Source organism: Bombyx mandarina, chromosome 25 (assembly GCF_030267445.1).
Source record: "Bombyx mandarina strain Sakado chromosome 25, ASM3026744v2".
Lineage (NCBI taxonomy): Eukaryota > Metazoa > Arthropoda > Insecta > Lepidoptera > Bombycidae > Bombyx > Bombyx mandarina.
The window spans coordinates 819,585-840,399 of NC_143231.1; the positions used below are offsets into that span (position 1 = coordinate 819,585).

Below are 20,815 nucleotides of genomic sequence, written 5' to 3' on the forward strand. Positions count from 1 at the left end.
TACTTTATTTACTTACTTACTGCTTCGGTTGATATGATATGAAATAATAGAAATATAGCTAAAAAAAACGACAGAAAATTACGAAGTTGATGATATTTTAAGCCAATTCTATTACAATATAAGCTACAGTTCCCAACGCAACTAATGAATTATTACATCAGCAATATTCGCTCTATGATAACCCCCAGGAGAGACCGATACACTGTGCTCGATACAATCAAACAACAGTTTTGCTTGAAACAATAAACACGCGTGAATATATTTAAGTACCGTTGTCTCAGTGAAAGTGGCGAGAAGAATAATAAAATGTACAGTTTTGATAAAGATCTGTGGCACGTGAGGACCCCGGAGGCGCCGCAGGACAATACGGAAACGAGACGTAATTTGCTTGTGCTTTTTTTCTTATTATATTCTTTTGTTTTGGATATTTTATTGAGTTTTTAATCGTCAAATCTCAGTAATCAGTTTATAATCTTTATAAATTTCTGTAAATTTAGTGCATATAAAATATGATTTCATTGATAAAATCGTAAATTCTAATGTATCTCTGTTGTATTTCATCATATTATAAATATTTTTTATCTGACAATTGAAAAATAAGGTCTCACATAGTCAAATCTTTTCTTTAATAGCGATCGCTGGATTTGAAGGTCAACAAACACAAATTGATTAGCAATATCTGTACTATCTTACCACCATACAAGAAACGATTTCGAAGTCTGAATACTATGGTAATGCCCCACACTACTACTTCTGGTAGTAAGGCATCTTGTGAGCCCGCACGGGTCGGTACCACTGTCCTACTTCTACTGCGATGCAGCTATGGGTTTCGACTTGAAGAATCGGATAGGTCGTAATACTATGTAATTGAGACTTGAAATCCCGTGTCTCAAAATGGGTGGCGGTATTCAAGTTTTGATGGCTATGGGCTCCGCTAATCACCTGTCGTCAGATGGGTCGATTCTTCAACAGTCTAAGCCGTAAAAAAACGAAAGATAAATCGAATCCTAAATCCACATTACAATATGTACGTCATTTCGAACCTGCAAACGCACATCAATTTTCACTAGAGATCTCGCAGTAGTCGAAATTCGACTATAATTAATTGGAATTGTAAGTTTGTAAACTATTATGATTGTGTTTTATACTTTTATAATCACAAATTTCGCCAAAACTACACTATAAAAAATATTAACAAAGTCAAACAATATTGAATCTGTTCTCAATTTGACAACAAACGTCAAGAACAAAAGTTTGACAATAAATTATTGTATGCATGCGTGTGTGCGTCAAATACATGGTATGTAGTGTGTGTAATGTTTTCTTTATTGATTTAATGTATCTTTTATGTATTACTTTAAAAAAAATATTAGCATTGTGCACTTCTTCTCTATATTCTCTATAAGTGTGGAAAATTTCATACTCCTCCGTCCGCGCAATTTTCGTAAAAAGGGATACAAAGTTTTTGCTTCACGTATTAATATATAGATACTGATTTTGAAACAAAGAGTGGATATTTTACAAAAGATTAGGCGAATTATTACGACTTGGTATCAGTTTCGAATTGTTTATATGTAAGTGCTTGTGAATCATAACACGTCTCGTTTGAATCTAATCATTCGAATTGCGTTGCTCATGTTTAATTTTCTATACTAATATTATAAAGAGGAAAGATTTGTTTGTTTGTTTGTTTCGAATAGGCTCCGAAACTACTGGACCGATTTAAAAAATTCTTTTTCCATTAGAAGCCGACATTGTCCCTGATGAACATAGGCTACTTTTTTAATTTATTTTTTATTTATTTTTTTTGGTTTCATGTGTGTTTTAATGTTTCCGAAGCGAAGCGAGGGCGGGTCGCTAGTGTATTAATAAAGCCGTGTCCAGTTTCTGTTGTAACTACCTCTACACAACGTTGCAAATAGATTTGCTTTTCTATTATCTATACTAATATAATAAAGCTGAAGAGTTTGTTTATTTGAACGCGCTAATCTCAGGAACTACTGGTTCGTATTTTATTATTTCAGTGTTAGATAAGTCATTTATTGAGGAAGGCTATAGACTATATAACATCACGGTAAGGCAAATACAAATGGAGCACCAATAAATGTTTCAAAATAGGGGTTTTAATAGTTCCTTAACATTCTATAATTCAAAAATATTTTCACTTTCTACGTAAATGAAGAGGCGGGTAAAATTTTGCGTTATGCCAAAGTAACTTTTCCACGCGGACGGAGTCGCGGGCAAAAGCTAGTAGTAAATTATAAAAATGCAATCTCTACTTTACGAACGAGAATCAAAGAGTGAATTCTTTGACAGCCATGTAGGTCACCAGTACGTGACGCAATGATGTAATTAAGTAAGATTACTGTTACTAAGCGCATGGATTGCCTAACTTTGCCTTCTTTTGTTTTTAATGTATGTTTTAGTTTGGGATATATTAGTTTGGGATGGTTTGAACATGTGATGACACGAAATGACAATGAGGTTATTAAGAGAGTTTTAACTATTAATGTGGAAGGCTTTAGAGGAAGAGGTAAACCTAAGAAGAAATGGATGGTTTGCGTGAAAGACGATTTGTGTAAGAGGGGAGTGAGCGAAGAAATACTATATGATAGAGGAGTATGGAAGGAGAAAAAAAGTTGCGTCGACTCTAGGTGACTGGGAGAAGGGCAGGAGAATGATGATGATGATGTTTTAGTACTTCAGGTCTTTTGGAAATAGACTAATTCTCAGTATCTTCGGATCCGTCTTTCCCAGATTCTACTAGATATTCCGGCGCCTCAGTAACAGAAATGGGCATAATTGCTTTAATGCGCCACGTAGGGTCCGGACTCAGAAGTGTCTTACTGACAGTCGGTACTGTACCGTTACGCATTTTTTTTATTATTTTTTTTGCTTTGTTGGGTGGACTAGCTCACGGCCCACCTGGTGTTAAGTGGTTTTCTGAGCCCATAGACATCTACAACGTAAATGCCGCCAACAACCTTGAGCTATAAGTTCTAAGGTCTCAGTATAGTTACAACGGCTGTCCCAAATCGAAACGCGTTACTGCTTCACGACAGAAATAGGCAGGGTACCTACCCGTGCGTACTCACAACACGCCCTACCACCAGTAAAATAAATATAATAATGTATTCAATGGTAGTAAGCCATTAGTGGACTTACTCAATATGTTTCTTGCTAATTTATCTTCGTAGGAGCAGTCTTCACGGATGTTATCAACTAGAGAAGGTCAAGGGCAGGGGTTGACTCAATCGCTTTGTCTATTATAGTTCAGTTGGAAACAGAAAATTCGTGGTTGCTATGCAAAATAATTTAAATTCGTGTGTCGAATCGTAGCTGGCAACATCCGCGCCGTGAAACGCTTACAAATTTTGCTAGAGCTCATTTGTATAATCGATACCTTTTCCATCATTATAGTCGTTTACTCTTGGCAGAGCAGTCGTTGTCATGTGGAGCCCTTGTTTATTAAAGCTTTGACAGCTATTCTCCATAGTTTGCGAACTGAAGCTTGGCGCACACACTCGTTACCTTTACCAATACCTTTTTTATATGATGCCAAGTTTTTCTTATTTGTTCACCCGATTCTGATCTACATAGCTGCTCTCTAGACACAGATAGAGACACACATAGATCTCTAGGTTAACAATTAATATGTTTAAAATCTATTACCTATATTCACCAGAGCACTAGTGGTAGGACCTCTTGTGAGTCCACGCGGGTGGGTAACTATACTTGAGACCTTAGAACTTAAAACTCAAGGTGGGTGGCGCATTTACCTTGTGGATGTCTATGGGCTCCAGTAACCACTTAACACCAGGTGGGCTGTCAGCTCTGCAACCCATCTAAGCAATAAAAAAAAAGAGCATATACAAGACTAAGAATTGATGCAATCGTTGTATCGTGTTTTATTTATAAATATGTGTTTAATTGCAGGCAGTGAAAGTCCGACGAGCGCCGTGGGGGCGGAGGCGCCGCGGGAGCTCCCTAATGAACTCTCCGCGCCTTATGAAGTCCCGCAGTTTCCAATCGAACAAATCGAGAAGAAACTACTCATACAGAGGCAGCTGAATGTTAAGTGAGTTTTCTTTGTTGTTTTTAACTGATCAATCATGAAGGCATTATGAATATTATCGCCTTGTTGGCTTGGCCCTGTTTGTAACTTCGACTTCCAGTACCGGACTTATCTAGAGTGCAGTAAAAGGTTACCGTGAAAAATAGCGTCTTTTTACTTATAATAAATACACGTTAAGTACAGTTCCGAAGTATAAATATTCAATTGTAGTTGAAAATTATTTGTATTTTTGTCATTGAACATTTTTTGTAATGTGGAATCGAGCAAAAACTTTTTGAGTTAAGTATACTAACTATATGAGCGCTTAAAATAAACATAATTGTACAATATCTCTCCTTATTTAGTAATTATATTCAATGCGATCACAATTCGGAAAAGCTTTTAAGATACCTGAAATATCGAAATATCCTTAATGTAAATCCAACACCGTCCACCTGTTTTGGTGAAACTGAAAAGGCCTCCGGGCCACTAGTAATCCCTCATTCATAAAAAAAATATTCAACACTGGGGTCTTAGTCAAACACCGTGGTGAGTCAATTCTGTTACCGCATGGTATGTGCCAAAAAGTTCTCAGACAACTTCTTTTTTCCTACCTATAGTGATAGCCTTGAGAGGCTATTTCAGCTTCTCCTTGACCTAGGTGAGCTCACGGGGTTCAAACCGAAGTGGGCATAGCCCTAACAAGTAGGTGAGCTCACGGGGCTCAAACCTGACGTCGTTGCTAACACTAACCCTAGCAAGAGCAGTGCTTCGCAGAATCTACCACCGAATTGGAAACGCGACCCACTGAGAAGATCCGGCGAGAAACTCAGTGGGCTCTGTCTATGGGTTAATTTACTCGTCAAGCCCTTTGTCGCAAGCGACGGATTTGACGAGAACGATGGCCGGTGCTTGAGACCTAAAAGCACCGTTAGTGGACTGGGAGAATACGAAATGTCGTGCTCTGACAACATGAATGAGCGCACTGATTCTTGGTAGTAGGGATGAATTTCTACTCCGGCGTCATGTGGTGCGATTGGGAAAAGATGATGATTCATAGAATTAGATTAGTGAAATTTAAAAAAAAACGTAGTCAGTTTTATTTGGATTTACGGAACAGAATTATTGTTTGTACATAAATAAAATAAATACAATCGTTACACGCGCCATGTTACGACATAAACCACTAAACAGCTAACGTCCATCAATTGGATTAACCTTGGCGTGACGGTAACCCTTGACGCGGGGGATGCCTGACGTCGCGTCTCAGTAGTATGATTGCATTTCCCAGAGTATGGTTGTACCTACTGAGCGGAACCTTTTGCATTTGCTTTTTAATAATACTTTGAAACACTCGCTTTGGAATTCGAATTTGAGACTTTAGACGGGGTTATAAAATTGTTAGTTTAATATTTTATTTAAATACTGAAATAAATATAGTTTGCGATGATAAAATTTCATTACTTATTTATGATCTAAATAATCGGGAACTTCAAATGTAGAATTAAAGTAAGGGTGTGTTTAGTGTGCGAATTTAAAAAAAATAAACAGAATACTGCTTATGTTTATAGTGCCTTGTGTAAATATTGATTGTGAAGTTATTGTGTCAGCATAATTGCAAGTTTCATGGACCACGGTGTCTAGGCAGAACGGTTGAAACGTAACTATTTAACACGACCCGGGCAGTGACCGTATGCATGTCAATAGGCACTTAATTATGTCAAAATTACATTGAGATCTAAATGTTCGGGACTAAAGTTGAATTTAAGAGATGGACGCATTCACGGAATTTATGGTATGTTATTATAATCTTACTTACATCTCACATACGTTGTTCAAAAGTTAAATAAAAAAAATGTAATCGGTTTAAACATTTTTTTTGCGTTTTATCTATTTTATATTGGTGATCAAAACTCGATGCAATTACATATGAAGAAATAATTGGTAGGGTACATTCTGAGTGGCAGTAATGGTATTTATTGATTGTTATCTATGCATCTATACAAATAAATAAATTTGAAGTGTCTGTTTGTAAAATTAAAATAATCGATTTTTAATAGATGAATGTATATACGACACATATACCAAAATGACATTTTCTATAATTTTTGTCTGTCTGTCTGTCTGTTTGTTCCGGCTAATCTCTGGAACGGCTGGACCGATTTCGACGGAACTTTCACTGGCAGATAGCCGGTATAACAAGGAGTAACTTGGGCTATTTCTATTTTGTTAAATTCCACGTGGATGAAGTCGCGGGCACATCTAGTTAATTAATAAAATAAATACGACAGTGCGTTAGTTGGGTCATGATCGATTTGGTGTTTATGGACCAGAGAGTGACAAGTGATAAGCAACACTCTATCCCGGGAAAATGCTTTCTGGATCACAAATTTAACGTGGATCATACTGGGAGGCGCCTCTGCTGATAAATAAGATCTTACAATCTAATTCATTGGAGCGTTGACATTGTTTTATTAATTCATGAAAAAATTGCGGCAGAGATATCTTAAGTCATATTCATGAGGCGATGCAATTGTGCATTCCGGTTTTATGATTCCGACACATTTACATCTTAGGCCTCATGTCTCAAGACCGGTTTACTAGTGTGATGCGGAGATGAGCGCGAAATTTTATTACGCATAATGAAGAGGCATCGTTTTTGCGGACCACACGCTGATTCCTAATAAGATCTAAGTACAATAAACAGAGCATACTCCATGCGAGGAGACGCACTAAAAATGCTGAGCGTATTAAATGCGCATGAGTCAAATTACACTGAATCGAGCCCATTACATAGCGTTTTTAGCGCGGGATCATACGAGTTTTGAATGTGGGAGGTCCAGACTCGACTGTATTTATGAGAAGACGTCCTGTCTTAAAAGACAAGACGCCTGGTGAGTTCGTATTGAGTGTTGCGATGAAGGAATGCCATTATGTAAAAAAATCAAATCCGCAAAGAATATAGTTGTTTTTTTTATTGCTTAGATGGGTGGACGAGCTGACAGCCCACCTGGTGTTGAGTGGTTACTGGAGCCCATAGAGATCTACAACGTAAATGCGCCACCCACCTTGAGATATAAGTTCTGAGGTCTCAAGTATAGTTACCACGGCTGCCCCACCCTTCAAATCGAAACGCATTACTGCTTCACGGCAGAAATAGGCAGGGTGGTGGTACCTACCCGCGTGGACTCACAAGAGGTCCTACCACCAGTAATTACGCAAATTATAATTGTGCGGGTTTGATTTTTATTAAACGATGTTATTCCTTCACCATGGAAGTCAATCGTGAACATTTGTTGAGTACGTATTTCATTAGAAAAATTCTACTTAATCTCTACTTATTTGACATTTGAGAAAAACTCTACTTATTTGACATCTCTGTCACACCTTGTTCCTTATTGCGGTGTTGTCGTCATAGAAATTGCGATAATCATCCGATATATATCTGAATACATATACAAGTTCCGAATCTGTACATAAGTATATCAGAGCTGTATCGTCGGTTCGAACAAAGACACTCGTTCAATGGAAGAACAATAATTACAAAAGTAATTAATTTTACAAGCACACAACACTTATTGAATCAATTAGCCGAATTACGATTCTTAATCTGATGATCCTAATAACACGGAGTACCCGTTTGTTTATCATCAGTAATTAAATTGTAATTACTCATTGTAAGTCAAATATTGTGACAGTTTTGTAAACTCAAGGTCATTACGTTTATTGAGGGAGCATGCTCGATCGCTGTTTGTTGATATCAGGACTTTTATTAGCTTACGTTGCGCATTTATTGCGAAAAAGAACCTCTTGTCGCGCGTTCATTGCAAAGAATCACTCTTCTATCTTAACGCCGCAATTCCAAGTCGTATACCTGCAACCTTCCACGAGTAATGGGATACTTGGGGTCGACGGATATTGGAGTAATTTAAGGAGGAAAGCCAGTTTGGCGTCGAAAATGCTGGAAATCCTCAACAGAAGCGGTATTTCACGCCCGGAGAAAGACTTTTGCTTTACAAAGCACTAGTCAGGCCTCGCGTAGAGTACTGCTCCCACCTCTGGGCTCCGAAATTCCAGCTACTTGCATTTGACTCTATATAGAAGAGAATTGTTTGGATTGTCTATAACCCCATTCTCACGGATCGTTTGGAACCTATGGGTCTACGGAGGACATCGGTCCTCTTTGTGTTTTGTAAAGTATTTTTCATGAAGAGTGCTCTGAGGAATTCATTGAAATGATCTCATTATTTCGTTTTTACCATCGCACCGCCAGCCACCGGATCACTGCGTTCATCCGCAGTGCATTTCTTTGCATATTGTCTGATACGTACGGTCCGATTTTGGAAAGAAATCCAAGTTAACGGTGTTTCCCGAGCGCATGTCGTTTTTCAAAGGAACATTCCAACACTCCCAATATGCAATATACTCCCAATAATGCAATATGTCCCACCGCTTATCTTCGTTTCAAAAATGGTTAAATATATAATAAAGCAAAGTTGAATAAATGGCTTGTTCAGGAGTTACTAGAGCCGGCTTGACATCCTTCGTCGTTTACTGGTGGTAGGACCTCTTGTGAGTCCGCGCGGGTAGGTACCAGCGCTCTGCCTATTTCTGCCGTGAAGCAGTATTTCGTTTAGGTTTGAAAGGTATAGGGCAGCCGTTGTAACTACACTGAGATCTTAGAACTTATATCTCAGGGTGGGTGGCGCATTTACGTTGTAGATGTCTATGGGCTCCATGAACCAATTAACACCAAGTGGGCTGTGAGCTCGTCCACTCATCTTAGCAATAAAAAAAATACAGTACGTGCATGAGGTGGCTTGGTTCCAGAGAGCTCTTAATACCCAAATTTCTTTATTCACACTCTTCTTCTATATCGTTCCCTCACTACTGAGGATCGCTACCACATGCGACGTACTTCCAATGTGCTCGATCATGGGTGGCATGGACTGCATGGTACAGACTACCACCAAGTGCTTCTCTTGCTAGATCTGACCATCTGGCTGGTGTTCAGCATGTTATGTTCTGTGTTTATTCACACAGGGCGGCGGAATGCGCTCAGTCGGTGCGGTCATTCGCGGGCAGCGAAGCAGGCGCGGCAGCCGTGTTTGAAGAGGCGGCTCGGCTCAGGGTCCCCGATGATGACGATGACGAGATCATATTGCCGCACTTCCAGCGTGTCGCTATCAGCGGCGAGGATACTTCCGGGGTAAGTTGATAGCTCAGTGGCCGTGAGTGAAAATGTATGAAACGTTATCAATGCATTATCTTGCGATTAAGATTCATTTTGTTATGTTTGTTTACTTTCATTTCGGAAGTATGGAATATAAATGTCTTTATATTCCATACTTCCGAAATGTACACCTTAAGTGCTATCCAGGAAGGTATCAATATGAACACATGACTCCAAGTTAATAAAAATAGCCGAGAGAGTTCATGGCATGCGTAATATAGGTAACGACCCGACATAGGTTATCATCTAACTACGGTTTCTAGTAAAGGGTGATTAATAATAAATAATATAAAAACAACAGCTAATGTAATAAATGATATAGAACCACCCGGCTTTCAATTAAATTATAGTACCGCTAATTAGCAATAGCCTATTAATTTCCAACGGCCTTAATTAAAAGTTTGTGAAAAAATACTCTTCATACATTTTTGCATTGTACAAACACAATGATGCATAGCTAGATAATAAAAAAGCATGTACTGACCTTACTTAATAGTTTATCGAGTGTTAACCTATTAATCGGCTTTTAGTTATCGACACTTTTCGTTCAGTGGGATATACTTACATACTGTTTTGTTAGTAGCTGCATGCTAACCTCTTCATTCCGCGCGTCTAAGCCTATCTTGAAGAGTGGCAGCCACGACCGGTGGATAATATGTCCTCACAACGGGCATTCTGTTTCAATAGGACACCTCAGATAGATAAATCATTATTCATATCTTCGTAGAAACCTTAGGAGAGAAATTAAACCATGGAAGTATTGTTTGTAAATGTCTCGCCTCGAAAGCGATCAATATTCATATTCAATATTTATATTCAATATTCATATCCATATTCATATTCATATTCATATTCATATTCATATTCATATTCATATTCATATTCATATTCATATTCATATTCATATTCATATTCATATTCATATTCATATTCATATTCATATTCATATTCATATTCATATTCATATTCATATTCATATTCATATTCATATTCATATTCATATTCATATTCATATTCATATTCATATTCATATTCATATTCATATTCAATATTCAATATTCATATTCAATATTCATATTCATATTCAATGTTCATATTCAATATTCATATTCATATTCATATTCATATTCATATTCATATTCATATTCATATTCATATTCATATTCAATATTCAATATTCATATTCAATATTCATATTCAATATTCATATTCATATTCAATATACTTTTCAACTATACTGTTTACATAATCTTTCTCGTTCAGGTACCTCTGGAAGATCTTCAACAAGCGTCCTCGTACCTGGTGCAGGCTCTGGAAATGCGCAAGCGTTACATGGAGATGTCCCAACAGAGCTTCTCGCCCATTACGGCGCGCTTCATCAGGAGCATGGACGCGGACGCTGTAGCCAACCACGTACCCGCCATTAAAGTACCCAACAAACATATTGCGGGTGAGGAAACTTGTCTCAAAATTGTGTTAGAGCTTGACATAGGAAACGTTTATGTTGAAGATTTTCATGTTCATGCGAGAATTCCTGGTAAGCTCAGAAGATTATTTCTCTGTAAAGTAGAAGGAGTAATAATAATGGCCACGAGAACCCGAAAAAGGTGTACATAATATTATATGTAACTAACATTTGACATCAAGATACGTACCCCTATCAAACTACAAGTATATTATGTACATATGTGAAGATAGCTATTGTTACGGGCTGGGGTTCAGGATAAATAAAAATTCTACCGGAGTACAACATAAAAACTGTATTAGCACTTAGAACACTTAAAACACTTCACTAACACTTTAAAATTCTCCCTTCTTTCGCTTCGCTTCAGGTGATCCGTTCGCTGTTTCGCTCCGAGTAGTTCCGATTACTAATTGCGTGCCATGCCTGCTTTTATAGCCGATACCACATTTCTAGAATTATCGAGAATATTCCACACATTTCGAGTATTGTGTTTCCGCAATCTGACTATAGATGGCGTTGTACTTCTCAAGCGTTTTGGATGCTACTAGATCCTTCGATATTCGTTCGACTATTCAGCGATAGATAGCATTACTCTTACCGGTGTAACACTATTATAGAGTAGAAGATATTTGACAGATGCCTAAATCGCGCTAACGATATTTTCAAGATAAGCTTGCATACAAGTTTCGAGCGTTCGGAGCGTCGGTTTATAGAGCAATATCACTTGCTTGATGGAAAATCTTCCTTTTGTCGATACCTTCATTTTTACATATAAGAATTACTCATGAAGATGATCCTTTAATTTTCAGACCATATAGTCCACCCTCCATTCAGAGACAAGGATCCGTGGGAATGTCCTATGCCGGAGCCCAAGGGCTACAGCATACGACTAAACAGGGGCGTGTTCAACATGTACCGCCAAGGGGCGAACGGAGAGGAACGACTGCCCTACGAATACATCACACTGGCGCAATACATCCAGGACATGAATACAATGTGCAACATGATCGCCGATGGTCCTCTGTGAGTTGATTATCATCATCAACATCATCATTACCGCTGAAGATGTTAAACTTTTGCTCTTATTGCACTAGGTCCCCCCCCCCCAATTGTATTTGAAACCACATTGGTTTATGCTTAAGTCAACAGTCAGAGGCATAACGTTTTTTCGTTACGCGACGATTTCTGTAAATTCAATTCTATCGAAACCTGCAATAAGGTTTTTGTTAACGAATCAAGGTCACGTCATACATTGACGGCTGTGATTGGCCAACGATGACGTGATATCACACGAACCAATAACAAATCAGGGAACGCAATAGTGGCACCAATTGTCATAATAAAAAAATAAAAAACACGGAGAAAAAAGATGGACGCGCATGTAAAATAATTAAAACCAATATAATTAGTATTTGAAGAAGTAAACGCATTTATTCATTTTCCTGGCCACCTCAAGATACCAATAAGAAATAGACGCAAAAGTTTTAAATATATTAAAGGGAGAATAATGGAACTACTGGAACTACTAGGACTGTTTGTGGAAACGTGACCCACAAGTAGCCAAAGCAACTCCCTTCAGGGTCTTGTGTTTCTCTGAGAACAAATAGAAATAAGCCGTTTTGCCTTTATACAGAAAGTCGTTCTGCTACCGTCGCCTCAGCTACCTCTCGTCCAAGTTCCAGCTCCACGTTCTGCTGAACGAGCTCAGGGAACTAGCTTCCCAGAAGGCAGTTCCTCATAGAGACTTCTACAACATCAGGTTTGAGATCATACTTACCATTCTATTTACGTGACCAATCTATTTATTTATTTTTATTTATTTATTAGGCTCAAAATACACATCACAAGCTAAAAAGATACATAAAAAACGCAAGTAAAAAGAAACAAAATTTGGCTTGCAACATAAGTTATGTGCGCACGACAAAACAATACATATAGTGCTGAATTTGTATAACAACTTTCCTTACAATTATACGACATAACAACACGACTACGAAAACTAATCTAACTTATAATGTAAGGAAATAATTTCATTCACAATATACGTATAATGATATTGGGTACTCCAGAATAAATAAACAATAAAAGACTTAATTGCGTTTTCTGTTATGTGTATAATGAGAAAACAACATTTAAAGCCCTTAATTTAATAAAATTATTATTTTTGACAAACTGAACTTTATTTTTACTGAATGTCAAACTTCACTGAATGACATATAAGAAAAATCCTTTTTAAAAAATAACCTCTTTAAAAAAAGAGTTTTAGACTATGAAGGTTTTTCTTTACATACAATTAAACAATTACACTACTAACCTATTACTAACGTGGAATTTTTATAAACTTAACTAACCTACAAGTAAAAATATCCAACCACAGCTATATAGTACTTATATTAGTTATACTCAGTTATTATGTCTCTTGACAAGCATATTAAGTTAGTATTGATTTGTAATATCATCATCATCATAGTCGGTTACTCTTGGCAAAGCAGTCGTGGTCATGTGGAATCCTTAGTTATTAAAGCCTTGACAGATGTTCTCCATAGTTCGCAAACTAAGGCTTGGCGCACGCACTCCCTAAGTAGGGTTTTGGTAAGGTCTTTCACTTGATCAGCTCAGCGCATGAGGCTTTGTCCACGAGATCTTTTGCCATTGACCCTATCCTGAACAACAAGTTTCTCGATAGACCCTGCTGGCATTGTAGATTTGCAGATTTGTAGTAATGCCTATTTCTGCCGTGAAGCAGTAATGCGTTTCGGTTTAAAGGGTGGAGCAGCCGTTGTAACTATACATGAGACCTTAGAACTCATATCTCAAGGTGGGAGGCGCATTTACATCGTAGATGTCTATGGGCTCCAGTAACCACTTAACACCAGGTGGGCTGTGAGCTCGTCCAACCACCGAAGCAAAAAAAAAAAAGTTGTCTCTCGTAACAGGAAGGTGGATACGCACATCCACGCGGCGTCTTGCATGAACCAGAAACACTTACTGCGGTTCATTAAGAAGACATTGAAGACGCACGCGGACGAGGTAAATACATTAACACTAATCATACCAACACTTACTGGTTCTACCATACCGGGTTGATAACGGTATACGACAAGTATTACTCAAAATAAAAGAAAAACAAAAAAAAAATTAAAAAAAAAAAAAATTGAAATTCAGCTATAAATGAAAAATAAATAATAGTTTAAAAAAACAAACAAAATACGCTTTTATAGAAAATCCAACGAAAAAATAGAAAATAAATTTTAATAAATTTGAATTAAAAATAGTATAAGAAAAAATTATTTTATTGTAAAAAAAGTGAGGTCATCCTCTAGTATTATATTACATTGGAAGTTATTAAGCAGTATCTGTATAGTCCGTATACTCACCTACCAGTGGGAATTTAAAAAAAATCGGTTCTCAGGTGGTGACCCTCCACAAAGGCACACCTATGACCCTGAGGTCTGTGTTCCAATCCATGAACCTGAGCACCTACGACCTCACCGTGGATATGCTGGACGTGCACGCGGTGAGTTTGATTTACTGACCCATTTACGAGGGCTCACCCGCAATACTACAAGACTTCTTCGTCAAGTCGGACGAGTCAAGTCGACGAAGACGAAATCAAGAGTCAAGACGGATCTTCATCGTCACACTTACCATAGACAAGGGAATGACAAGAAGAACACAATCTAATAAGTACACTGATACATCTAGGCTTGCTGCCGCCCTAAGGCCTGTTGTAGATGTCTATGGGCTCCGATAACCGCTTAACACCAGGTGGGTCGCGCGTTCGTCGTTACGTATCGTCTTTTTGCATTAAAAGTGTACAATTTCTAAAAATATTCGAAATTGAGTTAATATGCGGAATCGTTTGGTATCACCAGTATTTTTTTCATAAATACTGTCAAAAGAGCGTAGTTTAGTTTTAGTTTTTTTTTTTTAGTTTACCTGTATTTTGACTACTATTAACAAAATTAATACATAATTTTATATTACTTTAAAAGACAGATAATGTAACTGGTAAAAAATAAAAAATGAATGTTGCAAAGATGATTAAAATTAAAAATATGTTAAACCTTTAAAACACTCGCCTGTAAAATTTAGTAAGTTTTGAGATTATACAGTTTTAATGCGAGAAGACGATATAAGCAATAAAAAAGGTCTTGTGTTCTTGTTCCTTGAATCACTGGGCTAATTAACAATCCTGTCTCCACATTGTGGCAATATCACTGGGTGCTGCCTATCGGTGGTTTCGTTAACACCGAGTGGAAGAAACCGAGTTTTAAGCGCGCAATGTACTTCATCAGGACCGGAACACGTTCCATCGCTTCGACAAGTTCAACGCGAAGTACAACCCAATCGGGGAGAGCAGACTCCGCGAGGTGTTCCTCAAGACCGACAACTACATGAACGGGAAGTACTTCGCCAGGATAATTAAGGTATGCGGCAGTCTGCGCTGTGAGGGACACGTACATCAGCTGCCTTGTCGATCACTTTAGACATGGGGATGTTGGAAAATGATGTACTGGTGGGGCAGCTCTGCTTAATTCTGCGCTGTTTGATCGCCATTGCGTGAGCGGATACTTCACTTTTAACCCCTTCATTGCGGAACAGGCCCATCTTGGCCTGCCGCGGTACTTTCTATTTCAGGTGTTTGTTAGAGTTCGACACCGACAACTATATACTACAAATTGTATACAGTATGCTTACACCTTCGATCAACAATAGTAACTAGATAAAGGGATACGTACAAAATTAAAGCAAAAACTGTCCGCGTGAATATACACCTATAGCTACATTCGTTTACTAACAAACGGAGAAAAAAGTTTTGAAACACTTTTACTTTCAAACTAATAACAACTATGGCACCTAGTAATAAAGTCACAAATCTCCAAAACATTATCTAATACTTACGATCATTCGTCACATAAAACGAGCAAAGCAATAAATTACTCCTGTCACTTACCAATAAAAAGACATATTTTAAACAACTTTTAATGTTAAATCAATCTTAAGGTGCAATAAATAAAGTAACTTTTCCCTTAATTGCTCTGAGAACTAACATCGTTTTGCTTTATTTATTTTTGCTTCTTGAAATGCCGATTTCTATTTACTACAGGAGGTAAGGGAGTCGCGCTTAACACTAAAATAATTTATTAATGAATTAAAGTAAAAGTTTAGTTGTTTACTTTTTGGTGACGCAGGTGAGCGTCACCTTAAACGTGAGCTGATGAGCTGAAAGGGAGCATATGAACTCTGCGGAGAATGAGCGGACACGAAAGGGGAGGTAGGAAAACGGGACTTACTTGGAGGCTGATGCTGGCACTATCACGGTCGTAGTGGTGGTCCTCTGCGATGGGTGGCACATACACCTTTTCACCGGTTCACACTCAACCTTTTACTTAGTATATAACGAAAGGCGCGCGCGCACAAATTTACTCAATATCGAACGAGCGTATCTCCGCGTGCCGTCATGTACCGCACTGTTATAAGAGGTGCGGGGTGCGTACGGGCGACGGCACCCGAGTTGAGCCGAACATTTACGAACGTCGCGCTGTCGCGCGAACACTTTTTATGTTTTGGAAATGTATGTTTGTTAGTATCTATACATTACTTATTATTTTATTAGCGTTACGTTTTTGTGTAATATATATTTTTAAGTTTTCGCGACCAGTGCACATAATAAAACAACGTTTAAACGGTTTCAAGCGTGGTATTTTTATTACAATGTTTCGGCCACATTTCAGTAGCCGTGAGCACGGAGCACGTCATCTCTTGTTTCTCTGGCGACAATCGAGATCCATTCTGCACACGTGATTGCTAGGAAAGCTAAAATAAAGATGGAAAGCTAAGTATCTAATGAGAGTCCAACAAACAGACACAAAAGCAGCATTAACCAATTTTAACCAACTAATTTTGAAGTGCTGCTAACAAATTTAAAAAAATTATTACAACACAAATCTACTCCATGCATTTACTGTTCTGTTAAGCAAAAGTTTGTCCATGTGTTGGCTGAGCCTTGGCCAACATTTGTAGCGGTGGTTAAAAATCGGTAATTTTGTTCAAAATTTAATATTATTTATAAGTTTAAAGCTTACAATATAGTTTATACTTCATGTACTTACCGAAAGTAAGATACTCCGGCCGTTAAATTGCTTTTTCGGGCCTTATTTTTGCAACTTTTGAATACACACTGCGGTATTGTGAGACGGGTTGACATTGGCTGTGTTTGAAGTGAACTAAACAAAATAAGAGCTCACATTTCAAGTGCGCTGTTATTTGACGAGACGGATTTTATGCACCGACCCGAAATCTAGTTACTATTGTTGATCGAAGGCTTACACAAAGCTATAGCATTTTAATCTACCCTAGTGCTGGTGGGTCGAGAAACACCTACCATTCACTGGTGGAAATATCGTTGGGGGCGCATCGACCCGCCACCCACTAGATGAAGCATTATGATTTTACTGACCGCAACCAACGTGTTAATCTCATGGGACTGCATGTTATGGTCTGTGAGCTCGTTTGCCAGTCTTTAATAAAAATACTGTTCGTCGTGGATATGTAACGTGGATATGTAACGTGAATGCCATTTGTGATAAGACGAGGGACACAGGAGGGGATTATGCTATATCTTAGATGAGAATAAGGTATCACAGACCGTCTACCGAAGCCTTTAGAAATTATAAAGCAGACGCCGCTGTTCATTTTAACAATAGATATTTCACTACTGTGCGCCTAATGTTAATTTTTTAACTACTCGATCGCGTAAACGTTAACTCAATTAGTATAGAGTTACTTATGCGTTTCGGTTTGAAGCGCGGGGCAGCCGTTGTACTGTTCAAAGTGAGACTTTACAACTAATTTCTCAAGGTGGGTGGCAGTATTTACGTTGTAGATGTCTATGGGCTCCTGTAACCACTTGTGGGCCGTGAGCTGGTCCACACATCTAAGCACTAAAAAAAATTTGGAACAGCGCCCCTAGCGGCAAACGTAGGGAAGCTGTTCTACGCACACCGATAACGTAATACTGCGTGTGATGCCAACGACACGGTAACACAGCCGCGTCAGATTATATCACGAGGTCGTCCCTGTCCAGGAGGTGGCATCGGACCTGGAGGAGAGCAAGTACCAGAACGCGGAGCTGCGGCTGTCGGTGTACGGCAAGAGCCCCGGCGAGTGGGCCAAGCTCGCCAAGTGGGCCATCCAGTACGACGTGCACTCCAACAACGTGCGCTGGCTCATACAGATACCCCGCCTCTAGTGAGTATGCGACGCGCTGCCCACTCATCCTTCACTAGCTGTTGGTAGCATATCGACGCTTGAAAGGCAAACGTGACTAAGCGACAATAACTGCTTGGTACATAAATGATAGGCAATAACCATATTCGATGCGCAAAAAATATATATTTCTAGGTCTATTAAAATCATTTCAATCCTACAGCTAGATTCGTTAAAATAGATTTTTTTTCAGGTATTTCAACTTTAAATTAGTCTACTGTAAAGTTCACGCATTGTCGCTTAGTCACGTTTGCCATTCAAGCGTCGATATTGTTACGCGCTAGGGTTCGGGATAAATAACATTTCACCAAACTACAACTTAAAACTGTATTAACACTTAGAACACTTAAACACTTCACAAACACTTTAAAACTCTCAATTCATTTCTTCCGCTTCGCTTCAGGTGATCAGTTCGCTGTTTCGCTTCGAGTAGTTCCGATTACTGACTGACTGCGTGCCATCCCTGCAACGCTTTTATAGTCGATACCTCGATACCTAACCGAAACGCATTACTGCTTCACTGCAGAAATAGGCGGGGTGGTGGTACCCACCCGCGCGGACTCACAAGAGGTCCTACCACCACTAGCTTATAAAACGCCTATAACTAAATAATAGGGGGCCTTAATTTTTTAGAGGTATGTCTAAGATAAAACAGGGTTCTGTTCTTCAAACCATAACACTTAACCGCATGCATAGTCACAGAAATAGACAGAACTCTAGCTCACAGTGCGTCTCATCATTACTGTTCTACAGTAAGCTATGGGCAGCAGCTTGCCTGTCTTCTAGCATTGCTGCGGTCCATGGGCGATCACTTCACAGGGAGCCGTCTACAGTTAGACAGTAAACACAGAGAAGCAAGTCCCGCAGCGCGCCTGATACCATTGCACATGTTTGTTTGTTACAGCGACATCTTCAAGTCCAACAAAATAATGAACGACTTCCACGAGTTTTTGAACAACATCTTCCAGCCTCTCTTCGAAGTCACAAACGACCCCAACAGCAACATCGAACTGCACAAGTTCCTCACAGTAAGTTTATTTTTTATTGCTTAGATTGGTGAACGAGCTCACAGCCCACCTAGTGGTTACTGGAGCCCATAGACATCTATAACGTAAATGCGCCACCCACCTTGAGATATAAGTTCTAAGGCCTCAAGTATAGTTTGAACATATATTCGATATTGGACACTCGTGGAAGCGATTGTGTGAGCGACAAAACGAATCCATTAACACCGCATTAATCGAAGTCGGCTGAGACTTTAAACCGTATGAAGCACAAGTAAATACCATAGACTTTAAAACAACGCTCTTATTTGGGCTCTTCTTATATATATTTTTGAATAAAAATGGCACTATGTATATCGAAGGGTGAAAGGCTATTTGGTTCGTTTTATTTGGTATCAGCATCAACAGTTCGATGTTTTTAATTGAACTTCAATTAAGTTTACCACATTCAAATAGCTGAACAAGTTTTTTTGTTATGAAATTTTAAACTTTAAATGGCTCTGCTGTTGAGAAGCAAGCATGTCGCTTATGGGTCCGTTCACACAGACCGGATCGTTTGGAATTGGCCGGACCAAGCCGCCAACTATTTCACATTGACTGGGTGGAAGAGATGTGCACGCAATCGGCTCCAGCCAGTCAGCTCCTCTTACTATTTCACACGCAGCGTGTTCAAGCATTCTTAATGACAAAAAAAGTGCACATTCAAAAATAAACTTTACTTCAATGTTTCAAACGTGATAAGAATCTGCTCTCCTCTCCGAGGCGATCTGTGTTAATGGACACTAAGCCATACAGTCATTCACCCCTCGGTACGTTAGTACAGTGAAAGTCCCACGTAAGAATCCTTGTGGCGGATAGATGGCGCTAGTTGAACATGTTTCCGTCTACCCGCGTTCCAGCACGTGATCGGGTTCGACAGCGTGGACGACGAGTCCAAGCCCGAGAACCCGATGCTGGACACCGAAGTCAAAAGCCCCGAAGAGTGGGACGACGAGGAGAATCCTCCGTACGCGTACTACCTCTACTACATGTACGCCAACATGACTGTACTGAACCATTTTCGCAAGTAAGTTCTTTTTAATACGCTTTTTTTATTAACTTCAGACCTGAACATGATTTTGACCCCCTTCATAACGTCGTATTAACTCGAAATTTGATATACTTATTAAGGACAAATGACAGTTGAATTTTTAAAAAATATATTGAAAAAATTGAAATTCAACTAAAAACTGAAAAATAAATAATAATGATTTTATTGTAAAAAAAGCGTGGGGTGCATGTTATCAGTAGTTTTAAATATTTTATGAACAGATATATAGAAGAGTTATTTTGATAATATCCTGAAAAGCACCCCACGCTTTTTTACAATAAAATCATTTTTTCTTACACTATTTTTAATTCAAATTTATTAAAGTTCATTTTCTATTTTTTAGTTGGATTTTCTATAAAAGCTTATTTTGTTAGTTGTTTTTAAACTATTATTTATTTTAAATACTATTTCATTGATTTTTAAAAGCTCTCATCCACTGCAGCCACGTATCACCGGCACTCTCGGGTCTGAGGTTTTGTTGCGTAAAACTCAGTGCGTTTTTAGAGAATCAAACTCATCAGATTCTAAAGTGAACATGTATCCCTTTAAGCTGTCTCTCCTACATCTGCCTTTATCTATCTTCTTGTTACGCCGGTAAGAGTAACGCCATCTAACGCCGAATAGTCGAACGAATATCGAAGGACCTAGTAGCACCTGGAACGCTCGAGAAGTACAACGCCATCTATTGTCAGATAGC

At 38.6% G+C, this 20,815-nt stretch overlaps 1 protein-coding gene across 27 annotated transcripts in view; it reads left to right on the forward strand.

Annotated features, from left to right (window-relative positions):
* Window positions 1-20,815, forward strand: part of LOC114248401 (AMP deaminase 2) — a 57,467-nt gene that overhangs the window by 25,707 nt on the left and 10,945 nt on the right. For 10 of the 27 annotated variants that reach the window (XM_028181627.2, XM_089738430.1, XM_028181618.2 and 7 more), the window contains 11 exons: window positions 3,937-4,078; window positions 9,098-9,263; window positions 10,551-10,737; window positions 11,562-11,775; window positions 12,386-12,511; window positions 13,689-13,782; window positions 14,165-14,269; window positions 15,051-15,182; window positions 17,843-18,006; window positions 18,929-19,052; window positions 19,928-20,094. In XM_028181627.2, coding sequence (XP_028037428.2) covers window positions 3,937-4,078; window positions 9,098-9,263; window positions 10,551-10,737; window positions 11,562-11,775; window positions 12,386-12,511; window positions 13,689-13,782; window positions 14,165-14,269; window positions 15,051-15,182; window positions 17,843-18,006; window positions 18,929-19,052; window positions 19,928-20,094 — 1,621 coding nt within the window. Of the gene's footprint in view, window positions 1-50; window positions 380-3,936; window positions 4,079-5,713; window positions 5,850-9,097; window positions 9,264-10,550; window positions 10,738-11,561; window positions 11,776-12,385; window positions 12,512-13,688; window positions 13,783-14,164; window positions 14,270-15,050; window positions 15,183-17,842; window positions 18,007-18,928; window positions 19,053-19,927; window positions 20,095-20,815 lie in introns of those variants that run through there. The other 17 variants (XM_089738442.1, XM_089738432.1, XM_028181620.2 and 14 more) reach the window with 6 other exon arrangements.